General features: G+C 42.3%; 1 protein-coding gene across 1 annotated transcript in view; it reads right to left on the bottom strand.

Annotated features, from left to right (window-relative positions):
- Positions 1-31: 31 nt before the first annotated feature.
- The window catches only part of LOC129829313 (uncharacterized), a 29,548-nt gene continuing 7,362 nt past the window's right edge, over positions 32-22,217 (bottom strand). Inside the window, exons 3-6 of the mRNA XM_055890992.1 lie at positions 10,824-10,875; positions 6,331-6,456; positions 6,034-6,126; positions 32-301 (exon numbers count right to left, since the gene is read on the bottom strand). Coding sequence (XP_055746967.1) covers positions 32-301; positions 6,034-6,126; positions 6,331-6,456; positions 10,824-10,875 — 541 coding nt within the window. The remainder of the gene's footprint in view (positions 302-6,033; positions 6,127-6,330; positions 6,457-10,823; positions 10,876-22,217) is intronic.

Genomic DNA, 22,217 nt, shown 5'->3' with positions numbered 1-22,217 from the left:
AGGTCACGGCACCAAATGTTAGCAGTTGATGTTACTCTTCGATAACACAGACCCCAAAGCTGCAGGGGGCGGACCGGTCACCCATGGAACCTGACAGACCGGCTGAGGCATGAGAGCCTGACGAGCTGGTGGAAGCAGGGGAGCCTGACAATCCGGCAAAGACATGAAAGCCCGACGAGCCGGTTGAGGCAGGGAAGCCAGGCGATCCGGCAGAGGCATGAAAGCCCGACGATCCGGCAGGGGAGCCTGGCGATCTGGCTGAGGCATGAGAGCCTGTAACGGCTCCCGTTACGTCTTTATTCTGACAAAAATAAATTAAATTAAAATGCGTGTGACAATGATGACAGGTGTGCAGGATAATGAGCAGCCTGATGACCTAGAGGCCGGAGAGGGAGCACACGTGACATAGATGGTAGATGTTCATGCTCCCCTGTCCTCAGTGATTCTCTCCTGTGATTCTCTCCATAGAACAATGGGACAGAATGTAGTTTTATAACCCAGCCCTAGCCTGTGGTTGACCAATTAGAATTCCTTGCAATAAAACTGGGCCAATGGCCAAATAACAAGTATCCTATTTCAGGTTCAATGTATAAACAATTTGGACCAATGAGAACTTGCCATGTAGCTATGAGTCCCGGACTGAAATTCCTCCTACGTCTCTGACCCATTGATCAATACTTCCCTATTACAGAAAAAACACTATTTCCATTGATCATTAGTAATCTATTGACCTCTCGTCCTCTCCATTGTGTACATATTTAAAAATTATTATTAAATTATGTAAATTAGATATTTCTTATTTAATTTTCAATACAATTGCAAAAATGTCTAAAAACATGTTTTTACTTTGTTGTAAAAAAAATCATATTTAATGCATTTTAAATTCAGGCTGTAACACAACAAAATCTGGGATAAGTCAAGGGGTATGAATATTTTCTGAAGGCACTGTGTAGCTTACATACATTCTCATGGCCTTATTTATATTTATTGTGTGTTTTGTTCTACTTTACTTTATTTGATAGTACTACTGATATTGATTACTGCATTACTGGGAAAGAGCTTGCAAGAAAGGCTGTACTTGTGCACTTGACAATAAAACTTGAAACTTGAAACTCCTTTTATGATGTGAAGGCCAGGTCTCATATTTACTCTTTCATTGGCTGCATTCCAAACAGTTAACAGACACACCCTATCCGCTCTGCCCTCAAATTAAGTGGACACTTCTGATGACGTGTCATGGCGTCTGACAAGTATACACTTGCAGAGCAAGGGGCGAGGGAGGACGGAATGATTTTTAAATGGACCGCCCTTGCCAGGAAATTCATCACTCGTTCATCCCGTGATGATTGTGTTTACAGCCACCGGTAGCTTGTGGGTGCTTTATATGCACTACAGTCAATTGCATGTCTACCTTATGATTGCATGTCTACCTATATTAAGTATATAATTATTAATGTACGCCTACTGTATGATAGCTAGAAAATTAAGTGGCTTACGTTGCAAACTTCCCTTGCTTGGCTAATCATTTGAACCGACAACAAATATGGGATTCCCCCAAGGGCATAAGGCGAGGGTAAGTGGACGAGGGTGTGTCTTTTATGACTTTGAAACGCAGCCACTGAGAAGCTCTATCCATACTTCAGCCCTGGTGTTTATACTTCTGCTAAAAACACAGCCCAATTGGTCATTTCTCCTATCAATCACACAGGCTGAATTAGTCCAGGGGGACTAAGTTTGAGTTCTTAAGAAATGGACCCCTCCTTCTTTCTTTTGTAAAAGAAATCACTGATCTGCCATTGTAAGATTGGTGAGAGCAATGACATGGACACCATGTCTACACTCATCCACTTACAGATCAGTGATTACCTCCAGGAAGTACAGCACATGGATGCTTTACACTGCATGTCATTCATTGGAGACACAATGGTTATGAATCATTTTATTGAGATGTAATCTATCATGTGATTGTAAGATGTTCTCAATGTGTTATTAAATACATTTGTCATTACTTATAATGCCAGCCACTATGAGTGTTCTCCATGTTTTTGCTCTCAGCTGTAAAGTTATTCAGTAAATGTTCATATTCTTCTTGCTCTCTGAAATAAATATAGATCATTATTGGAAAAATGGTGCACAGTATTTTCATGTATGTTCATTTACATTGTTTTCTCTCTATCCAATGTAGAGCACATACTGATTTGTATTTGTTGTAATCATCATTCCTTGCCCTTACCCCCCAGTAAAGTTTGTGAGGAGAAGGTCACGGTAACTGTGTCCGTTGAAAATTACTGTAATTTTCTCTCCAATGACAGATGCCTGACTACTATCTTAAACTCATGCCAGTAACAAAGTTACACGTTATTTAATCTATGGTCACTCTCATGCTCTCATACATTTTGAATCTGAAAATCCGATTGAACTATCAGGACCCTGAATTTTTTTTTATAGGACACTCAAAATATGGAATGTGTTGTTGGAGGAAAATAGTTTTATTTGCACACAGCAAGAATGACACAGAAAGGATATACAGTACACCTAAGAGCGTGCTAGGTGAAATTACTGGTCTTTGTGGCCCATTACATGACATTGAATCTGCCCTCGTTATGATATATTATGTACACTTCACTCAAAAGAATGCAATTAGTCTAATGAGTGTTCACGCCCTCTGTTTGAGTAGATCCCCCACATGAAAAAATACTATAGAATACTATGATATAAATACCATAGTATTAACGTTAGTGTTTTGTGTGGACATGACTGTAGTATACTGTAGTGCAGTTGTCAGCGTGTGCGCTACTGGTGTTGAAGTCAGGTGCAGGAGAGCAGAGAGTTGTGATCAGGCGCACACTTTATTCGGCAGAAGCAAACAACAGACAGACGCAACAGTGTCCAACAAACCTCCAGCCAAAGGCAAAGCAGGTGTGTGGAATAAGTGATCAGGTAGAACAGAAAATCAGCAGGCTCCGGACCTTGTAAGGTACGAGTTGAGTACCCCTGGTATATAATATAGTAAGTACTGTAGTGTTTTTGCGGACTGTAGTGTTTTTGCGGACATTACAGTAATATTTACTGTAGTGTTTTTGCAGTCTGTAGTATACTGTAGTATTTACTATAGTATTTTACATTATGCTACAAAATTATATAGTAAGTACTACAAATTAATGAGGGATACTACAGTGTGTAGTATAGTATTCTACAGTATAGTACAGCCTCGGAGTATCACAGAAACACAACACTTGTGTTTCTGTGATATAATAAAAAATAACATTTTATACAAATTGCTATGGATGAAATTGATCAAAATAACTGTACGAAACATGAAAAACATACAAAAACATGTGTTTTTAAACATCAACTTTGACAAAAAATGTGTGATTTCTTTTAAATATATTACCCAAGTTGTCGCTTTTAGGGTTACAATATTTATACCCCTAAAGGCGCCAACTGGAAAAACATACATACTGTATTATATAAAACTATGTATTTGATAAAAGCTAATAAAAAATTAAATGCCTTAACCCTAAAAGCAGCAACATGTTGTATAACGTTTTTCCATTGTTACCCATCAGCTAAAAGTAGAACCTAACAAGGAATGATTTTGTCGAACATTTTTGCCAGAGGTTAAACCACATAAGAAGAGGATTAAAGTGTAATCAAGTTGGGCCTGAGGTGAACTGAAGTATCAAACTGATGTTCAGCTCCAATGAATGTCTCTTCTCAGAACTGGTTCTTGTTGTAGAAGGAACGATAATGGGAATAAATGGACCTCGAAACCATGATATCATCACATATGTGTATGTTGCATAGTGGACCACGGGAGGGCGATGTCACCATAGGTTGTGTGGTGATGTAAGAGGATTGGTAGAGGAGCTCTTTATTCACTAGAACATACTGATTGGGATTTTGTAAGCTCTACTATGATTATTGATTGGATATTATTTCTGCAATCTTCATCGATGTTATTAAACAAATTAAATAACTACACCCATAATTTACCAGAATTAAACACGTGGTAAAAGGCACAATCTGTCCCCAAATACTGTTGGAGATTGGCAAGATAATTAATTGACTGTTCAGGCTTACAATGGGGCACTTTAGGATGCATTTCATGTTTTTCCAGAAATACCAAACCACAAACGTTAACAACTACAAGAGGTTTTATAGCACAAGACATGTGGGTCAGGTGCAATAACTACTGTCCTACTGACCTATGATAAGAATCCCTCTTGTAAGTGTACTGCAGCAACCTAATGGAAGGCCCTGTCTCCTTAAAGGAGAAGTTCAGTATTCTCTCAGTAATGATGCAGAAAAATGTATCCATGCTTTTGTCACTTCTAGGTTAGACTACTGCAATGCTCTACTTTCCGGCTACCTGGATAAAGCACTAAATAAACTTCAGTTAGTGCTAAACACGGCTGCTAGAATCTTGATCAGAAACCAAAAATGTGATCGTATTACCCCAGTGCTAGCCTCTCTACACTGGCTTCCTGTTAAGGTTAGGGCTGATTTCAAGGTTTTACTGCTAACCTACAAAGCATTACATGGGCTTGCTCCTACCTATCTTTCCGATTTGGTCCTGCCTTACATACCTACACGTACACGAGAGAGCAAGACCGGTAGAGATACTCTGAATGATCGGCTATGAAAAGCCAACTGACATTTACTCCTGAAGTGCTGACCTGTTGCACCCTCTACAACCACTGTGATTCCTATTATTTGACCCTGCTGGTCATCTATGAACATTTGAACATCCTGGCCATATTCTGTTATAATCTCCACCCGGCACAGCCAGAAGAGGACTGGCCACCCCTCATAGCCTGGTTCCTTTTTAGGTTTCTTCCTAGGTTCTGGCCTTTCTAGGGAGTTTTTGCTAGCCACCGTGCTTCTACACCTGCATTGCTTGCTGTTTAGGGTTTTAGGCTGGGTTTCTTTACAGCACTTTGTGACATCAGCTGATGTAAGGGCTTTATAAATACATTTGATTGATTGATTGATATTCTCATTCACTTTCAATTATTTGCCTGGGGGGAAAAGAAAACGTTAAAAAAAGCTGACTTATTTACATTGTATGTTTTGCTAACAGTGGCTAAAGGAAGCTGAAGTTTGTAATGGCTGTTTTAAGAAAAAACTAATTATGGCCCATAGACTACTTTTACGGTAAGGAACCATCTAACCTCAAGTTGTAAAATACTGAAATACAGTATGTGTCACATTAAGGACAATATCTTTACCAACATCTTGCTCGTCTGCTTCATGGTTTACATTTAAATAAAATTAAATTTCAGATGGGCAAAGCCCAATCCAGCACCCTCTTAGAACCGGCCCTGGAACTGATTTCTGAACAATGTGTGTGTTTTTCAATGCAGAAGAAAAGTTTAACTTTCCTGAGCGGCTGCAAAGGACACTAGCTAAACTGCTGAAAAATCAAAAATGCCAGCCAATTAGTTGAAACAATCTGTCACATTCAGACCTTTCTTTATTCCAAACCTGGTTTTTAGGGATTATGCTTACACATGCAGCATAAAATAAATTGCATTGTCCAGGGAACTCCCCCACCCCACCCACCCCTTTTGGCCCTCAGAACAGTCTCAATTCTTCAGGGTATTGACTCTATAAGTTGTCGAAAGCGTTCCACAGGGATGCTGGCCCATGTTGACTCCAATGAATCCCACAGTTGTGTCAAGTTGGCTGGATGTTCTTTGGGTGGTAAACCATTCTGGATACACACAGGAAACTGTTGAATGGGAAAAACCCAGCAGCATTGCAGTTCTTGACAAAAAACAGTCCGTCTGGCATCTACCACCATACCCCGTTCAAAGGCACTTCAATCTTTGGTCTTGCCTATTTAACCTCTGAATGGCACACATACACAGTCAATGTCTCAATTGTCTCATGGCTTAAAAATCCTTCTTTAACCAGTCTCCTTCCCTTCATCTGCACTGATTGAAGTGTGGTAGGGTGGCACACGGGACTCGCACTGTAGTGGCGGTCTGCCTGCTCCTTTTGATGGTGGACGGTGCGCTGGAGTCTCACGTGAGCATCACTCCACACTTCTTCTGCATGCCTGAACCACTCACCAATCGCAGGAGCTTCGGTCTGGCCTGGGGTCCACGGAGCCAGGGCCGGCTGAAAACCCAGAACACACTGGAAGGGGGTCAACCCAGTGGAGGAGTGATGTAGCAAGTTCTGAACGTACTCCGCCCATGGAAGGAATCTAGCCCACTCTCCCTGACGGTCCTGACAGTGACTCCTCAGGAACCTCCCCAGCTCCTAGTTCATCCTCTCCATCTGCCCGTTGGACTGAGGCCGGTACCCAGAAGTGAGGCTGACCGTGACCCCGAGCTTCTCCATAAAGGCTCTCCATACCCGTGATGTGGATTGGGGGCCACAGTCTGAGATTATGTTCTCCGGAAGGCCATAATGCCGGAAGACCTGCTGAAATAGTGCCTCAGCAACCTGGAGAGCAGTAGGGAGACCAGAAAGAGGGATTAAACGACAGGATTTTGAAAAAATATCCACAACCACCAAAATGGTGGTGAAACCATCAGAGGAGGGGAGATCAGGAACAAAGTCAATGGATAGATGGGACCAGGGACGCTAAGGCACGGGAAGGGGAAGGAGTTTCCCTGCTGTAGCTTACTGGGGGGATTTGGTTTGGGCACATAAGGAACAGGAGTTGACGTTGCGAGTGACGTCCTGCGCCAAGGTGGGCCACCAGTACTTCTCAGGGATGGATTGGGTAGTGTGAGAAATACCTGGATGTCCAGCGAAGACAGCTGTGTGTGCCCAGGTCAGCAGCCGATTCCATATCCCCGTGCTCCTTCTGCTGTTTCCTGAATTCCACGATGGTGGTTCGCAATTTCAGTTTTGCGTGAATGCTGCCATCTATCTGCCAGCATTGAGGAGTACACCACCTGTACTGGATTTATCAATAAGTGCATTGAGGACGTTGTCCCCACAGTGACTGTATGTACATACCCCAACCAGAAGCCGTGGATTACAGGCAACATTCGCACTGAGCTAAAGGGTAGCGCTGCCGCTTTCAAGGTGCGGGACTCTGACCCGGAAGCTGATAAGAAATCCTGCTATGCCCTGCGACGAACCATCAGAAAGGCAAAGCGTCAATACAGAGCTAAGATTGAATCATACTACACTGGCTCCGACGCTCGTCTTATGTGGCAGGGCTTGCTATTACAGACTACAAAGGGAAGCACAGCCGCAGGCTACCCAGTGACATGAGCCTACCAGACGAGCTAAATCACTTCTATGCTCGCTTCGAGGCAAGCAACACTGAGACATGCATGAGAGCATCAGCTGTTCCGAACGACTGTGTGATCACGCTCTCCGTAGCTGACGTGAGTAAGACCTTTAAACAGGTCAACATTCACAAGGCTGCGGGGCCAGACGGATTACCAGGATGTGTGCTCCGGGCATGTGCTGACCAACTGGCAGGTGTCTTCACTGACATTTTCAACATGTCCCTGATTGAGTCTGTAATACCAACATGTTTCAAGCAGACCACCATAGTCCCTGTGCCCAAGAACACAAAGGCAACCTGCCTAAATGACTTCAGACCCGTAGCTCTCACGTCCGTAGCCATGAAGTGCTTTGAAAGGCTGGTAATGGCTCACATCAACACCATTATCCCAGAAACCCTAGACCCACTCCAATTTGCATACCGCCCAAACAGATCCACAGATGATGCAATCTCCATTGCACTCCACACTGCCCTTTCCCACCTGGACAAAAGGAACACCTATGTGAGAATGCTATTCATTGACTACAGCTCAGCGTTCAACACCATATTACCCTGAAAGCTCATCACTAAGCTAAGGATCCTGGGACTAAACACCTCCCTCTGCAACTGGATCCTGGACTTCCTGGCGGGTCACCCCCAGGTGGTTAGGGTAGGTAGCAACACATCTTCCATGCTGATCCTCAACACTGGAGCCCCTCAGGGGTGTGTGCTCAGTCCCCTCCTGTACTCCCTGTTCACCCACGACTGCATGGCCAGGCACGACTCCAACACCATCATTAAGTTTGCAGACAACACAACAGTGGTAGGCCTGATCACCGACAACGACGAGACAGCCTATAGGGAGGGGGTCAGAGACCTGGCCGGGTGGTGCCAGAATAACAACCTATCCCTCAACGTAACCAAGACTAAGGAGATGATTGTGGACTACACGAAAAGGAGGACCGAGCACACCCTCATTCTCATCGACGGGGCTGTAGTGGAGCAGGTTGAGAGCTTCAAGTTCCTTGGTGTCCACATCACCAACAAACTAGAATGGTCCAAACACACCAAGACAGTTGTGAAGAGGACACGACAAAGCCTATTTCCCCTCAGGAGACTGAAAAGATTTGGCATGGTTCCTGAGATCCTCAAAAGGTTCTACAGCTGAAACATCGAGAGCATCCTGACTGGTTGCATCACTGCCTGGTACGGCAATTGCTCGGCCTCCGACCGCAAGGCACTACAGATGTAACGCTCGTCGGAAGGTTGAGACCAAGGTGCAGCGTGGTACGTGTTCATGCTTCTTTCTTAAATCCGAACAACAAACAAAACAACAAAAGAACAACGAACGTCACGTTTCTGTAGGCTACACAGAGCTAACAAAAAACAACATCAAAACATGGCAAAACGTGGCAAAACATGGTGCCTAAATATGATTCCCAATCAGAGACAACGATAGACAGCTGTCCCTGATTGAGAACCATACCCGGCCAAAACATAGAAACCCAAATCATAGAAATAAAGAACATAGAATGCCCACCCAAATCACACCCTGACCAAACCAAATAGAGACATAAAAAGGCTCTCTAAGGTCAGGGAGTGACAACAGAGGATAGTGCGTACGGCCCAGTACATCACTAGGGCTAAGCTGCCTGCCATCCAGGACCTCTGCACCAGGCGATGTCAGAGGAAGGCCCTAAAAATTGTCAAAGGCCCAGCTACCCCAGTCATAGACTGTTCTCTCTACTACCGCATGGCAAGAAGTACCAGAGTGCCAAGTCTAGGACAAAAAGGCTTCTCAACAGTTTTTACCCCCAAGCCATAAGACTCCTGAACAGGTATCAAATGGCTACCTGTACTATCTGCATTGTGTGCTCCCCCCAACCCCTCTTTTACGCTGCTGCTACTCGCTGTTTATCATATATGCATAGTCACTTTAACCATATCTACATGTACATACTACCTCAATCAGCCCGACTAACCAGTGTCTGTATGTAGCCTCGCTACTGTATATGGTCTCGCTACTGGGTTTTTTCACTGTCTTTTTACTGTCGTTTTTATTTCTTTCTTGTTGTATTATGCATCATTTTGCTTTATGTCAAACAGACAATCTAGACATCCATCCTAAATCAAAGTTGTTTTATCACAAGGTGGTGCATGGAAGAGGGTGTATCAGACATCCGCTTGCTTCATGGAAACATATCTGTTTGATTACGCATGGCAGTTTATGGTGACATGGGAATGGTCCATTAGCAATACCTTGGCCCAGTGAAAACAGCTATCATAGCCCGCATGTTATTTAGTAACTGGAATACAAATACTGCTATATTACTGTAATTTATTGGTTGCTGAGGTGCGGTGGCTTGGAGCCGGGTGTAAGGGAGGGGTCAAGTACAGTAAGAGAGGTAAACGTCCTTTAATAAACGTACTTACCTACCTGGAATTTGTGTGTTTGCCCATAAATATGTTGCGAGGCAGGAAAATTTGTGACTGAACCAAAGATAAGCATCAGCGCACACAGCCACCAATGAGAAAGAAGGCTGTTTTATCCATTGGTTGCTAGAGGTAGCTGGTGCCCCCACGTGAGTTGACAGTTATGGTTGATGGTTACTGAAACTCATCCAACCATTTTAAATAATTTAAAGCAATAGCCGTGTGTGGTCAACTATAATTCCAGCATAGTTCTGATTGGGACAGTGTTATCGCCATGCTTTGAGACAAGCGTGGGGACTCATCATGATAAATCGATCAATGTCCGATTTTTTTCTCACACAATCTAGGTTTTGATATTTGGTTACAATTAGGCAGGGAAAATGTTAGCCAAATTGAGATGAGTGCTCATGGTGATAATCTTTAGTCTAATTTGCTAATCTAACAGTGTTATCAGAACATTTAGCTAGCATGTTAGCTAGCTCTGTAGCCTATGCTAGCCTAGCATAACAGGTGGGTTATTTTTCTCTTCACTCGTGTAGTAGTCTAAGCTATATCCCGGCTAAAAGCCCTTGACTTGTCTGATAATCAATCAATGTGATTTTGTTTCACTGAATCTCCGTCTGTATATTTGGTTATTTGATCTCAGGCTGGGCAAATAAGTGGAGGGGGCAGCTCATCTATTTGTCTGCTAATATCTGATCAGACACATTTAGCATGCTATGTAGCATAAATCAAGTACATTATTTTGCTATCAAGCATAGGCAACTCGAAAAGCCTGTAGAGGTTATGAAACATGAACACTAGACTCACACCCTTTTGAAAATATAGATGTATATTATTTTCTGTGCATGTCATGAAAGAACAGTCCCATTTTAACACCTTAAGCCAGCTCCCTACTAGGTGTAGGGTAAGGTCTACACTGTTGTATTCGGTGCACGTAACAAATAAACTTTGATTTGATCTATCCCCAGTTTCTGGTTGGGGTAGGTTTTAATAGTCACAGTGGGTACAACATCTTCTATACACTTCCTGATAAACTCAGTCACCGTATCCGTGTATTCGCCACTGTTATTCTCAGAGGCTATCTGGAACATATCCTAGTCCACGTGGTCAAAACAATCTTGAAGCGTGGATTCCGATTGGTCAGACCAACGTTGACCAACGTTGAAGTCCTTAGCACGGGTACTTCCTGTTTGAGTTTCTGGCTATAGGAAGGGAGGACCAAAATGGAGTTGTGATCACATCTGCCGAAGGGAGGGTGGGGGATGGTCTTGTAGGCAGTGGTTAAGTATTTTAGCAGCACGAGTACTACAGTCAATGTGTTGATAGAACTTCGGTAGCGTTTTCCTCAAATTTGCTTCGTTAAATGTGTCAAGTGTGTGTACCCCCTCTACAGGCCAATGGATGTATCCAGAAAAACAACAAATAAATGTATTATTATTTTTAAACTTGAATCAAACTCTGGACATTGGCTATGCACAGTATGCGTCAAGATGAAGATTTCACCACTCTCTTTTGTGGTTAAAGGATTAGAATAGAAATTGTATTGGGACAATTATATCGGACATTTTAGCCACTACAGCTATCCTGCAACAAAGGTTTTTGGTGCAGGGATGCGCGCATTACTCAAACATGACGTTTACTTGTTAACAAAAAAGGGCTCTATGAAAAAGGATTCTATTTCTATGTGACGGCCCCTTAAAGCGTCCATTTTGACAAGCACATTTCTGTGGGCAAAGATTATTTGCAATGACCATTTTACCAGATGGCAGCAATAAAGATATAGATAGTTATTGTATTGCGGTGGCTTTGGGTTGGGCATTTTGGGAAAAAAGTCATGTTTTTCTAGATTGGTTTTATTTAAATGTATTTGGGTATCTTCCCATTCCAAATCAACTAATACAGAATGGCAGGGTAATGACTTTAAAAAAAGGTTTACCATTTGGATAACATTATGCCACCAGTAGTAACACCAATGATGGTAACACCATTGAGACATTTTAGGTTATTGAGGATTTTCACATATGTTTAAATCTAAGAGCATTAACACAAAAATAAATGTACTCAAGTTATGCTTAATAATTTCGCTCACAATGTAATTTCCCTTCCTTTAAATTGAGTAACACCAAGTGACACTTTGTATTTAGACACACTAAAGGATCAATGGAATCCTCGAAATTATGACATACTACAAGCTATTTCAAAATATATCTAGAGACCTCTCCCCCGATAACAGTTTGCCACTGGAGGAAATGCTCAAGGTCCTTGTATATCTTTGTAATGAGTGATTTTCAAGGCGGTAACATCGCAAAGAGATAAACGCTTTGCAGTATGCCTCCCGAGTGGCGGAGCGGTCTAAGGCACTGCATCGCAGTGCTTGAGGCGTCACTACAGACCCGGGTTCGATACTGGGCTGTGTCGCAGTTGGCTGCAACCGGGAGACCCATGAGGCGGCACACAATTGGCCCAGCGTTGTCCGGGATAGGGGAGTGTTTGGCCGGCCGGGATTCCCTTGTCCCATCGCACTCTAGCGACTCCTGTGGCGGGCCGGGTGCATGCACGCTGACACAGTAGCCAGTTGTACGGTGTTTCCCCCGACACATTGGTGCGGCAGGCTTCCGGGTCAAGAACCAGTGCGGCTTGGCAGGGTTGTGTTTCGGAGGATGCACGGCTCTCGACCTTCACCGCTCCCGAGTCTGTACGGGAGTTGCAGTGACGGGACAAGACTGTAACTACCAATTAGATATCACGAAATTGGGGAGAAAAAGGAGTAAAAAAATAAATTATACGTTTTGCAGTATAAATGATTTGCATTATGTTATCATTGATAAATAGTTCAATATAAACAAAAACGTATGATGTATTACTATTTGTCATTTTAAAGTGTTTTCATGGTTGCAAAGCCAAGGGCCATTGTAATTCAAGAACAACCCATATGAGTTTGATCAAATTCTGTTTAGAGAAAGCACTGTAATTGTTGGTTGTAAACCTATCTTCTTTCTGAGTCATTGTTTATCTTTTGAAAAGAGAACCAGTTTGACCTGACAAGCGACGCCCCATATAGCCTCGGTGGTCAGTAAACACCTTGGTCAGTGTTGTTGCTTCATTTGACCTCTGACCTTAAAGACGCACTCCAGCTATTTTTGAATGTTTCCCGTTGAAAAACAATATCCCACATATAAATACAGTAAACACACTTGTTTTGAGCAAAATAGACACAAGTGAAAACTTCATGGAGTAGGCCATTCAAGGAGCTGGTCTGATTGTGCCCTCTGATGTCATCGGCCACCCCTTGCTTGAGGAACAATAGAGAAGCAATAGAGAACAAAAGACGAAAGGCCCCACCCCTCCACTTGTACCATGTCATGAGGATATCTGGACCACCTATTGAGATGTGCCTTTTGTTAAGTAAATCAGGTGACATATGAGCTGAAAATGAGACTGGAGTAGAACTTTACCTTTTAGGTCACATTTTACTTGATACCCAGCGTCATAACACGTTATGACACAGTCATAACAATTTCATGTCATAACAGCTGACATAACTTGTCATAGCCTGTTATTAAATGGTCATAAAACATATATTTAGACCTGTTGTGACATATATTGCGTCATTTTATGGCTGATTATGACACACCAAGAGTGTCAAAACACACAAAACCTACCACACAAGGCAAAACATTCCATTACACTATAGCCTACTGTGTCAACAGTATGTTTATCTTATATAACATTTTCTGAAATGGACCATATTAAATGATCATTGTAATTGTGCACACATTGCTGTCAGACATGCACCTACCCCAATACCCTGTTGCTTATGACTGGGATGAATGCAGGAGCAGATTTCAGGAGAAGACACCCTCTTTTTGACTGATGACTGAAATAAGGGCATGTACGTGATAGGCTTAACTGGCTTATATGATTATGATGGTCAAAATGCTTCTTGACAGTGTCATAAAGTGTATTGTGTTAGTCCAAGTAAAGTGACACGGTATGGTCATAATGCTTCATGACAGTATCAAAGTGAATTTTCTACAACTTATTTAAAATACAATGAAAAAAACATGAATGTGAAGAACCCATTATAACAACAAAGGATTTAAGAAACAAACATTTTAACTGGAAGTAAACTTCTTGGTATGGAAAAAACAATTTGAATAAATGTGGGTTTTGACACTCTTATCTAGGTGTCACAACCAACCATAAAATAATGAAATATATCAAATTTTATGGGTCGCATAACCATGCTATTGCGGGTGCAGTGAAATGCTTGTGTTCCAAGTTCCAAAAGTGCAGTAAAATCTGACAATTCACAACAATGCACACAAATCTAAAAGTAAAATAATGGAATTAAGAAATATATAAATATTAGGACAAGCAATGATCAATTAGCCTTTTAAAATGATCAACTTGAATTAGCTAACACAACGTGCCATTGGAACACAGGAGTGATGGTTGCTGATAATGGGCCTCTGTACGCCTATGTAGATATTCCATTACAAATCTGGTGTTTCCAGCTACAATAGTAATTTACAACATTAACAATGTCTACACTGTATTTCTGATCAATTTGATGTTATTTAAATGGACAAAAAAACTTGCTTTTCTTTCAAAAACGACAACATATTCTAAGTGACCCCAAACTTTTGAACGAGGAGATCTGCATGGAGGAATGGGCCAAAATACCAGCAACAGTGTGTGAAAACCTTGTGAAGACTTACAGAAAACGTTTGACCTCTGTCATTGCCAACAAAGGGTATATAACAAAGTATTGAGATAAACTTTTGTTATTGACCAAATACTTATTTTCCACCATAATTTGCAAATAAATTCATTAAAAATCCTACAATGTGATTTTCTGGATTTTTTTCTCTCATGTTGTCTGTCATAGTTGAAGTGTACCTATGATGACAATTACAGGCCTCTCTCATCTTGTGGGAGAACTTGCACAATTGGTGGCTGACTAAATACTTTTTTGCCCCACTGTATATACACATACACACTGTATGTGTGTGTGATGGGATGTATAGACATTATGAACAGTATGTGGATAGAATATTTTGTATAGCTGTATAATACGTAGTATAGAATAGTCTATATACACAGCAATAGCGTAATAGGATGGCATTGACTAGAATATAGTATATACATATAAAATTAATAATGTTTAGATACTGCTTTACTAAAGTGACCAGTGATCCAATGTCTATGTGCATAGGACTGCAGCCTCTAAGGCGCAGGGTTGAGTAGCAGGGTGGAAGCCAGCTAGTGACAAAAGCTGTTTTTCAGTCTCTCAGTCCCAGGATTGATGCACCTGTACTGACCTCGCCTAGCAGGGTGAACAGGCCATGCCTCGGGTGGTTGATGTCCTTGTTGATCTTTTTGGCCTTCCTGTGACATCGGGTGCTGTAGATGTCCTGGAGAGCAGGCAGTGTGCCCCCGGAGATGTGTTGGGCAGAACGCACCACCCTCTGGAGGGCCCTGCGGTTGTGGGCGGTGCAGTTGCCTTACCAGGCGGTGATACAGCCCGACAGGAAACTCTCAATGGTTCATCTGTAAAAGTTTGTGAGGGTCTTAGGGGCCAAGCCGAATATCTTCAGCCTCCTGAGGTTGAAGAGGAGCTGTTGCGCCTTCTTCACTAAGCTGTCTGTGTGGGTGGACCATTTCAGGTTGTCAGTGATGTGCACGCAGATGAACTTGAAGCTTTACACCTTCTCCACAGATGCTCCGTCGATGTGGATGGGGGGGTGCTCTCTCTGCTGTCCCCTGAAGTCCACGATCAGCTCCTTTGTTTTGTTGACGTTGAAGGAGAGGTTATTTTCCTGGCACCACTCTGCCAGGGCCCTCACCTTCTCCCTGTAGGCTGTCTCGTCATATGTTACAACAGGTGTAAATATATGGGTCATGACAGTGTTATGACCATATTATGACAGATTATGACACGTTATGGCAGCGGTTATGACATATTATGACATGATTATGACGGTGTTATAACATGGGGCGACGCACAATTGGCATAGCGTCGTCTGGGTTAGGGAGGGTTTGGCCGATAGGGATATCCTTGTCTCAGTATGTAAAATGTAATAAAAATGTATGCACTCTACTGTAAGTCGCTCTGGATAAGAGCGTCTGCTAAATGACTAAAATGTAAAAATGTAAAATAACACTGTGTGTCAAGCTCCATTCACAGGCCCAGGAAGGCCACTGCGCTGATAAGCGCTGTAAAAAAAAGAAACAGCATCTTTGAATTGAGATGCATTGTATCTGTGGTTTCCCTTGTCAGTGGCCCATGATTCAGTGCAAGGGTTTTATAGTTAAGTTGTTACTGGAATGGATTAATCTATTCACAGTGTGTGCTGAACCGTGGACTGAGCGTGGGGGGGGTGGAGGACCAAAGACAGGTGGCTGCTGGTTAATGGAGGGTGGAGAAGAAATGTCCTTAAAGTGTATGATTTTCTTTCCACCTCTGATCTGTTGGACTCTATCAATTCAGAGAAATGGTGTTCGGTATAAAAAGTAGCCTGGGTGCTTTTTTAGTTGAGCAGTTCAGAGTTTAGTAATACATTGACCATCAAATCCCTCGGTTGACAGCCCTGGCTAATTTAATCACATGCTGCACTGACTGAGTATTAATGACCCATGCATTCCTGGATAACTATAATATACACAGAAATAGTCATGACTGATTGACTTACCGTGACACTTATTGTATTTGTAGCAAGGCATATTTCATATTTTAAATATACAGATCTTGAAGCACTCAGAAACTAAGTTGAATGCCCCAGTGTATCCCACCAAAATTGGTTTTAAAAAACTAACACATGACAATATTTTACAAGACACTTGTGACTTGTGTTAAATGAAACCAAATCGCTTCCTTCCTATCTTGCTTTAAGCAAGAGTAAACTGCCATGTAGACAGGAAACATTATTATTTTATTGCCCTCTCCAGGGGCTGGTTGCACCAGCCTGGGCGTAGCCCTTCAATGACCTACACCTGGGCATAGACCCTACACCTAGTAGGGTGCACAGAAAAGAATATACATCTATATTTTCAAAAGGGTGTGAGTCTAGTGTTCAAGTTTCATAACCTCTACAGGCTTTTCGAGTTGCCTATGCTTGATAGTAAAATAATGTACTTGATTTATGCTACATAGCATGCTAAATGTGTCTGATCAGATATTAGCAAACAAATAGATGAGCTGCCCCCTCCACTTATTTGCCCAGCCTGAGATCAAATAACCAAATATACAGACGGAGATTCAGTGAAACAAAATCGCATTGATTGATCATCAGACAAGTCAAGGGCTTTTAGCCGGGATATAGCTTAGACTACTACGCGAGTGAAGAGAAAAATAACCCACCTGTTATGCTAGGCTAGCATAGGCTACAGAGCTAGCTAACATGCTAGCTAAATGTTCTGATAACACTGTTAGATTAGCAAATTAGACTAAAGATTATCACCATGAGCACTCATCTCAATTTGGCTAACATTTTCCCTGCCTAATTGTAACCAAATATCAAAACCTAGATTGTGTGAGAAAAAAATCGGACATTGATCGATTTATCATGAGTCCCCACGCTTGTCTCAAAGCAGGGCGATAACACTGTCCCAATCAGAACTATGCTGGAATTATAGTTGACCACACACGGCTATTGCTTTAAAGTATTTAAAATGGTTGGATGAGTTTCAGTAACCATCAACCATAACTGTCCACTCACGTGGGGGCACCAGCTACCTCTAGCAACCAATGGATAAAACAGCCTTCTTTCTCATTGGTGGCTGTGTGCGCTGATGCTTATCTTTGGTTCAGTCACAAATTTTCCTGCCTCGCAACATATTTATGGGCAAACACAAATTCCAGGTAGGTAAGTACGTTTATTAAAGGACGTTTACCTCTCTTACTGTACTTGACCCCTCCCTTACACCCGGCTCCAAGCCACCGCACCTCAGCAACCAATAAATTACAGTGATACAGCAGTATTTGTATTCCAGTTACTAAATAACATGCGGGCTATGATAGCTGTTTTCACTGGGCCAAGGTATTGCTAATGGACCATTCCCTTGTCACCATAAACTGCCATGCGTAATCAAACAGATATGTTTCCATGAAGCAAGCGGATGTCTGATACACCCTCTTCCATGCACCACCTTGTGATAAAACAACTTTGATTTAGGATGGATGTCTACATTGTCTGTTTGACATAAAGCAAAATAATACATAATACATAATGCAACATTAAAACATTTTACTGCAGTGGGGTAAATCAGGGTCACACAGAGTGATTCTTGGTAGTCTTAAATAAGTCTACTTTGAAACAAAAGTACACAACTCACACACATGGTTATGGGCTTAAAAAAGTAGACACCTGTATCATGTCAGATATAGATTTGAAATGTATTATATGTTGAATTTGCATCACAATATTACACTTTATATACATCACAGAAGACTAAAATATAACAAAACTGTTTGACATAGAAATACGGGATTTTCTTCTTTTTTTTTTTTTTTTTTATTATTATGAAAAATATTAATAACATTCCACCCATGAGGTCAAAGAGGACGCTTTTGTTCATTGACTGCAGGAAAGGGCTACTGTGAGGTGGTGATGTAAGTTTGTAGCCAATGGTCCAAATTCAAATTATAATGACGCCTTTGAACAACTGCTTGTCATCCAGTGTTTTGTGTGACTGTTCCAGATTGGAGCCAGAGTAAAGTAGGGGAGTGTGTTGCAATCAGCTTGTTAATGCAGTCAATGAGGGAATTGTAGTGACAGTACATACCCATTCATATGGTGTGGTGCAGTGTGAATCTGACAGAACATACCATTATAGAACCCTTGATTTGGACTTTCCTGAGAGATGGCTCATACTATAGGCCTGAAGTGTGATCACAGTATATGGGAAGGCCCTGAGAACAGTTAGTTAGGCTGGGTGGTAACAACCTATCTCCCTCTTACACACAACCTGGACAGGATGCTTGTCTATCGCAGGGTCTAAGAACAGTAGCAACTTCTTATTTGATTTGAGAGTTTCAGTGTGTTTGTGCATGTGTGTGTTGGTGGGAGAAAGGGAGAGAGAGACAGAGAGAGAGAGGTCATGAGCAGATGAGCTCCCACATTTTTCAGCATGTTTAAAAAAAAAATTATTGAGTTAGACAAACTTGGATTTTTTGGCAGGGACATATACAGGATGCTAACCTAAACAACATAACCTTCACTCCAAATCAAAACTCCAAACATACAACCTGATTTTGGACGGAATTATCTGGAATGCTTCCTACACCCAAGGATTATTATTCCCAAGTTATACAGCAAATGCTCTGTCAAACAAACAGAAACCTGAAAACACCATCCAACCTGGAACTAAGTGAGTAATGCTTAGTCAACCGAATGGAGAGGCCTTAGAAGCACCCTCCCACTGTTCAGAGGTAATTACAATACAATACCCTCTGTATGTAAAGAATAATAAGACAAGAACATAGTACAAAATGAAGCTCCTTATGGGAAATCAAGAGAATTTTTTTGCTGCCTATAGTAAAAATGGGACCATAAGCCACCTTATCTTCCACACAGACCATCCCCTGGCATGGCACAGTGCTATACTAACACACTACCCCTCTGTACAAGGCAACTGCAAACAGTTTCAGCTGGACTTTCACCTAATCAAAGAAATAGCTCAGCAGGAGAAGCTCTCCCTTGAGAAAGATACCCCCACCCCGAGCGGGTCAAACCAGATCTCTTCGTTACATAACCCCACAGATGAGCAACCCCAAGCGGAAAGACAACCTCCCAGCACAGTACAGTACTATTCCCTCATTGAAATTAGGGATAAATTCACCCAGCTGGAGGTAAGGCAGGTGGAGCTGGAGCAGGAGGTGATTACACTCCAGTCAGCATAGACTCAGACAACAGTCCAGCACAACAACACTAGAGGAGAGGATCAGACTGCTGGAGGAGAGGGTGAAGGGGATGGCGTGTGACAGAGAACCACCCATTAGAGAGGTGGCCACCCCCGCAGAGAAGCCAGCAGAACAGCCCACCTGAGCTCCTGACAAAAGTCTTGACACCACAGCAGAACAGTCCACTCCAGACCCTGACAACATCGACAACACAGCGGGACAGACAAATGAAGAACCCCAAGTCCAGGGGATCCCTCCCCTGTTAGCCAGTCAGATAGCCCCCCCCACTGAGGACATACACAAGACACAGATTGGATTGGACTCAAATGGAAAAACTTTTCCCCAAACACAGTGTCTAAACTCTGGTGTCCAAACACCCAGCGTGCCCTAGACCTTCTGTCTGAGGACCAACTAGGTTCACCCAGCTACATAATAATACACACAGGCACAAACGACCTGAGAGCACAGCAGGAAAGTGTGGCCACAGCACTCAAGGGAGTGATTGAAAAGCTTCTTCTACTTTCCCCAATGAACAAGTGGTTATCTCCACCTTGCTACCACGAAAAGACTTCTAGGCAGAGTTCCTCTGTCCAGTGTCTGTGTTCTTCTGTGTTAATTTTTATTTGCCAGTCTGAGATATGGCTTTTTATTTGCAACTCTGCCTAGAAGGCCAGCATCCCAGAGTCGCTTCTTCACTGTTGACGTTGAGACTGGTGTTTTGCGGGTACTAAGTAATGAAGCTGCCAGTTGAGGACTTGTGAGGCGTCTTTTTCTCAAACTAGACACTCTAATGTACTTGTCCTCTTGCTCAGTTGTGCACCGTGGCCTCCCACTCCTCTTTCTATTCTGGTTATAGCCAGTTTACGCTGTTCTTTGAAGGGAGTAGTACACACCGTTGTACGAGATATTCAATTTCTTGGCAATTTCTCACATGGAATATTCTTCATTTCTCAGAACAAGAATAGACTGATGAATTTCAGAAGAAAGTTAATTGTTTTTGGCCATTTTGAGCCTGTAATCGAACCCACAAATGCTGATGCTCCAGATACTTAACTAGTCTAAAGAAGGCCAGTTTTATTGCTTCTTTAACCAGAACACTTTTCAGCTGTGCTAACATAATTGTAAAAGGCTTTTCTAATGAACAATTAGCCTTTTAAAATTGTAAACTTGGATTAGCTAATGCAACGCGCCATTGGAACACAGGAGTGATGGTTGCTGATAATGTGCCTCTATCTACATACAGTTGAAGTCGGAAGTTTACATACACTTAGGTTGGAGTCATTAAAACTCATTTTTCAACCACTCCACAAATTTCTTGTTAACAAACTATAGTTCTGTCAAGTTGGTTAGGACATCTACTTTGTGCATGACACAAGTCATTTTTCCAACAATTGTTAACAGACAGATTATTTCACTTATAATTCACTGTATCACAATTCCAGTGGGTCAGAAGTTTACATGCACTATGTTGACTGTGCATTTAAACAGCTTGAAAAATTCCAGAAAATGTTGTCCTGGCTATTTGTCATCATTTGAGTCAATTGGAGGTGTACACGTAGATGTATTTCAAGGCCTACCTTCAAACTCAGTGCCTCTGCTTGACATCATGGGAAAATCAAAAGAAATCAGCCAATCAACTTCAGAAAAAGAATTGTAGATCACCACGAGTCTGGTTCATCCTTGGGAGCAATTTCCAAACGCCTGAAGGTACCACGTTCATCTGTACAAACAATAGTATGCAAGTATAAACACCACGGGACCATGCAGCCGTCATACCGCCCAGGAAGGAGACGCGCTCTGTCTCCTAGAGATGAACGTACTTTGGTGCGGAAAGTGCAAATCAATCCCAGAACAACAGCAAAGGACCTTGTTTCCTCCAGCATCTTCACAGGTACAAAGGTATCTACATCCACAGTAAAACAGGTCCTATATACATGACCTGAAAGGCCGCTCAGCAAGGAAAAAGCCACTGCTCCAAAACTGCCTTAAAAAAGCCAGACTACGGTTTGTAACTGCACATGGGGGACAAAGATCGTACTTTTTGGGGAAATATCCTCTAGTCTGTTGAAACAAAAATAGAACTATTTGGCCTTAATGACCATCGTTATGTTTGGAAGAAAAAGGGGGAGGCTTGCAAGCCGAAGAACACCATCCCAACCGTGAAGCACAGGGGTGGCAACATCATGTTGTGGGGGTGCTTTGCTACAGGAGGGACTGGTGCACTTCACAAAATAGATGGCATCATGAGAAAGGAAAAGGATGTGGATATATTGAAGCAACATCTCAAGACATCAGCCGGGAAGATAAAGCTTGGTCGCAAATGGGTCTTCAGACTGGACAATGACCCCAAGCATACTTCCAAAGTTGTGGCAAAATGGACCAAGGACAACAAAGTCAAGGTATTGGAGTGGCCATCACAAAGCCCTGACCTCAATCATATATACAATTTGTGGGCAGAACTGAAAAAGCGTGTGCGAGCAAGGAGGCCTACAAACCTGACTCAGTTACACCAGCTCTGTCAGGAGGAATGGGCCAAAATTCACCTAACTTATTGTGGTAAGGTTGTGGATGGCTACCTGAAACGTTTGACCCAAGTTAAACAATTTAAAGGCAATGCTACCAAATACTAATTGAGTGTAT

This window comes from Salvelinus fontinalis, chromosome 31 (genome assembly GCF_029448725.1).
Source record: "Salvelinus fontinalis isolate EN_2023a chromosome 31, ASM2944872v1, whole genome shotgun sequence".
Classification (NCBI taxonomy): domain Eukaryota; kingdom Metazoa; phylum Chordata; class Actinopteri; order Salmoniformes; family Salmonidae; genus Salvelinus; species Salvelinus fontinalis.
This window is presented reverse-complemented; position numbering and strand designations above follow the sequence as displayed.